General features: G+C 37.8%; 1 protein-coding gene across 1 annotated transcript; it reads left to right on the plus strand.

Moving 5' to 3' along the window:
* Positions 1 to 217: 217 nt before the first annotated feature.
* On the plus strand, positions 218 to 3,730 carry LOC107631496 (cyclin-dependent kinase G-2). The gene is made up of 5 exons (XM_016334959.3): positions 218 to 2,302; positions 2,418 to 2,553; positions 2,896 to 2,984; positions 3,081 to 3,192; positions 3,288 to 3,730. Exons 1-5 carry the CDS (start codon positions 993 to 995, stop codon positions 3,381 to 3,383), a joined length of 1,743 nt encoding a protein of 580 aa, XP_016190445.1. The 5' UTR covers positions 218 to 992; the 3' UTR covers positions 3,384 to 3,730.
* The last annotated feature ends 498 nt before the right edge of the window (positions 3,731 to 4,228 follow it).

The raw sequence follows: 4,228 nt of genomic DNA on the forward strand, positions 1-4,228 counted from the left end.
AATTGATATTTGATTAATAATTAATATATTTTTTAAAAATATGCATTTAATTTTTTATTTTTATTTTTATAATTTTATAATTTTATTTAATTATAACTAAACAACTGAATAAATTAATGACCCATTAATTAAATCAATAACCCAATAACTCAGTCCTATGACGGGGTCAACTATGCATTCGGTTCTCCAACTGAAAACTGAAAATAGGAAACCACATATGAATCCAATTGCCAAACAGCCAAACTCGGAAAGATAGAATACGCGTAAAAGCCACCGACTAGCATAGAATAATTGGGCCGCCCTCTCTGCTCGCAAGTTGCAACGTGATATTTTAAAAAAATCTCACACCCCATTAAATAACAGAAAACAGCGTCAAACATGAACTAACAACACAGCTGAAACTGAAACTTGAAAGGCTGCTGGCAAAAACTTCTCTCGAATCATCGATCGCAGAGACCCTTCGCTACTTTCGTTCATTCCTTCGTTCTCCTTCATCAGTTCTTTTCTCTGTCGTCTCGCCGCCGGTAAGGCCATTCGAAACCTCTGAAAAATAATAACCATCAAGACGAACCAACCACTACCTAGGGTTTTGTTCCCGATCGATCTCCTCTCGATTTCCCTATCCATGCCCTAATTTTTTTTATCTTTGATCTCCGGTTGCTTTTTTTAATTAATGTTGTGTTTGTGTTTTTGTTCTTAATTCTCAATTTGATATTTTTGTGTATTCTTCATATGCTGTTACTTTCCCCCGATTTGATACAATTCACTGTTGGCTGTATTGAGGAAAAGAAGGATAAGATAAGTTATTGTAATTGAACCTTTCGTGTTCTTGATTGGGTTATGTGAATTATTGAAAACCTAATCGAATATTGATTCTATTTTTGGGGTTAGGGTTGGAAATTTGAGATTTTAAAGGGGTTTTTGGATTGAATACATATTTTCCTCAATAAATTGGTTTACTGATTGAGAGGAATTGTGCTTGTGACTATCAAATGGCGGCAGGGCGAAAAGGTGTTGTTCTGAGAAGAGAATCTTACAGGGAGAGTTCCATCAAGGAGCTTGATCACTGTAGGAATGGTTCTGTACAGAATGGGTTTCATGTTGGAAAAGAGGAGAGAGAGGAAGGTGAGCTCTGTGTCGAGCCTGGGGTGCGTGACTATGAACCTGCCTCAGGGTTTAAAGCAGTTGATGGAGATGAGGTCTTGCCACCACCGGGAAAGAGAAGAAAATTTTCTCCGATTGTGTGGGATCTACCAGAGAAGGAAGGAGTGATCCCCTCCAAAAAAGGGGTCACACAGGTTACTACTGTGTCTCACTCCTGTCCAACTCTGTTGACAAGCCCCGTACAAGATGGTCGTTTGCATGGGGGTGTCTCTAGGATGCCTCCACAAAATTCATCTTGTGTCTTGCAGCCAGGGCATGATGACCAAGAAGCAGATGAAGAGAACAATGCCCAAGGGTGGAACATCAAAATGTCTAGATGGGCTTCTGATGGTCAATCACCGGTGGGTGCTGTTGCTGAATTTAATTTTGGCAAAGTGAAGCCAAGTCCTGAGATTGGTGAATTTCAAAGAGAATGTTCAGAAAGCACAATCACTAGATCCTCAGGAAGCAATGGACGAGATAATAGTGGGGGCCGTTTTGATGGTAGTGATTCTGAAAAGGAATTCCCTACTGACTTCATGGTCGATGATGAGGAACAGAGTGATGTTGGTGATTATGCATGTGATTCTGATGAAGATGCCGGTTTAATGCACCCGCAGAGAAATATAAACATGCTTCAGAGTTGTAGAAGTGTGTGTGAGTTTGAAATGATTAAGAAAATCAACGAAGGAACTTATGGTGTTGTCTATAAGGCTAGGGATAAGAAGACCGGAGAAATAGTAGCATTGAAGAAGGTGAAGATGAATATAGAAAGGGATGGCTTTCCATTGTCATCCTTGAGGGAAATTAACATTCTCTTGTCTTTTGATCACCCCGCCATTGTGGATGTTAAAGAAGTAGTTGTGGATAGTTATGATGGTACTTTCATGGTGATGGAGTACATGGAGCATGACCTTAAGGGACTGATGGAGGCAAAGAAGCAGCCCTTCAGTATGGGTGAAATAAAATCTTTGATGCTGCAACTTCTTGAAGGTGTCAAGTATCTCCATGACAATTGGGTTCTCCATAGGGACTTAAAGACATCAAACATTCTGCTGAGCGACAAGGGGAAGCTGAAAATATGTGACTTTGGGTTGTCCCGGCAGTTTGGAAGCCCACTGAAGCCATATACGCCTATTGTTGTGACACTATGGTACAGGTGAGTTGCATTGTCACAGTTATACTTTCCAATTTTGTGTTGATTTTTGTTTATGAGTTCTGTAGAGCATGGTATTCATGTCAAACTAACGAAGGGGAATTGCTACTATGTGCAGGGCTCCAGAGCTTTTGTTAGGAGCTAAGGAATATTCAACCGCAATTGACATGTGGTCAGTGGGTTGCATAATGGCCGAGTTTGTTGCCAGGGAACCTCTGTTCACGGGTAGAACAGAACTTGAACAAATTGATAAGGTTATTATTACTCAACTCACCTGGATATATTCCACAATCCCCCCCCCCCCCCCCCCCCCCAAAAAAAGCCACCCACGGAGAAAATTAAATTAAGAGGAATGCTAGGGGGCCAGCAATTTTGGTGTTTTGTAACCATCAATTGGCCATCAATAGTGTTTTTAATGGTGTGAGATTACATCTAATGGTGGGAGATCATTCACTTTTGTTTTGATGGTTAAGTGCTGGCCAGAAAACACAAAAGTTGCTGGCCCCCTAGACTTTTTCTTAAATCATAATGTCTGTTTAGTATCTTCTGGAGAATCCTATTGACATTTCTTTGTTGTTACTGTTTGCACGTTGCAGATTTTTAGGACCCTGGGTACACCTGATGAGAAGATTTGGCCGGGCTTATCTAAATTACCTGGTCCTAAAGCAAAATTTGTTAAACAACCGTAAGTACACTACCTCTTCTTATTTTCCCTCTCTACAACCGTTATTCTTTGATACAATATGCTAAGGATTTTGACCATAGATGATTTCTATTTCAGGTACAATATGCTAAGGAAGAAATTTCCAGCCACATCTTTTACTGGTTCACCAGTTCTGTCTGAGCTAGGATTCGACTTGTTGAAGAAGCTTCTTACTTACAATCCCGAAGAGGTAAATGTTGTTAATTAAATGAATTCTAATTGTCTTTTCGTGATGTGAACTGAATAATAACTGTCTGAATTGTTTGTTGGTTTGTTGTTTTCCAGAGGATAAGTGCAGAAGAGGCCCTTCTTCATGATTGGTTCCATGAAGTCCCCCTTCCAAAATCTGATTTCAAACCAATTTTCCCTTTGCGTGGCTAGGCTAGGCTAGGCACTTTTGGTGCACGGATTAAAAACCAAGAACAATGCTATTTTTTATCGTCATTGTTTCTAATTAGGTCCTTCCCATTAAGTGAATATCCAGATAAATGATATGATAGCAATGGACACAGGCCAAGGAATTAACCTAGGCTCCAGTTACTTATTAATTAGAAAGCGGCAGATTGATGTATATATAGTAGTTGAGTTGGTTGGCGTTGTGACTTATATGTATTTGTCTACTCAAATTCACATGTTTTGTATTCGCTTAGAGATGTACATGTGTATCGTGATTTATTCTGTAGATTTGATGAGTTCCATGCTCTATCTTAATGCTCTTTCTTTTGTCATAGTTGTTTTCTCCCTGTTTTACTTGTTTTTCCTTTATCTGTATTTTAATAATTCAATATAGGTTTTGTTTTTATTTCTTTTTGGACTACCAAAATATAAGAATCCTAAACTTAGTGCATGTTTGGGCGCCATTATTTTGTTGTCTTTTTTTATTTTTTAACGTGTTTGGCAAATTTCTAGTAGTAAAAGTAAAAGCACTAGTAAAATCAAAAAAAGATCTTTTTTGAGAAGTTGTAATTTACATTTTTTTTTAAAAGATCTTTTTTCCTTAAAAAAAAAAGATGTTTTTCATGTAATAAATGAACAAAAAAATACTTTTATACTGTTATACCCAAACATAATTGATAGATAAAAAGACCTTTTTATATGAGATATCCAAACATAAAATTACTTTTACTTCTCTATAAGATCTTTTAAAAAAAGATAACTCAAAAAAAGATCTTTTTTTAAAAGCTCACCCAAACAAGCCCTTAAGCCAAGTATAACGCACCACACAA

Source organism: Arachis ipaensis, chromosome B1 (assembly GCF_059453495.1).
Source record: "Arachis ipaensis isolate K30076 ecotype BB chromosome B1, ASM5945349v1, whole genome shotgun sequence".
In the NCBI taxonomy this organism is placed as follows: Eukaryota; Viridiplantae; Streptophyta; class Magnoliopsida; order Fabales; family Fabaceae; genus Arachis; species Arachis ipaensis.

What these genes read in the sequence shown, in the direction of transcription:
- LOC107631496 (XM_016334959.3), top strand. Translation starts at nt 993, where the DNA reads ATGGCGGCAGGGCGAAAAGGTGTTGTTCTGAGAAGAGAATCTTACAGG. An exon ending in AACTTGAACAAATTGATAAG is followed by an intron (nt 2,554 to 2,895) that starts GTTATTATTACT and finishes TGCACGTTGCAG; the next exon opens with ATTTTTAGGACCCTGGGTAC. An exon ending in GCAAAATTTGTTAAACAACC is followed by an intron (nt 2,985 to 3,080) that starts GTAAGTACACTA and finishes TTTCTATTTCAG; the next exon opens with GTACAATATGCTAAGGAAGA.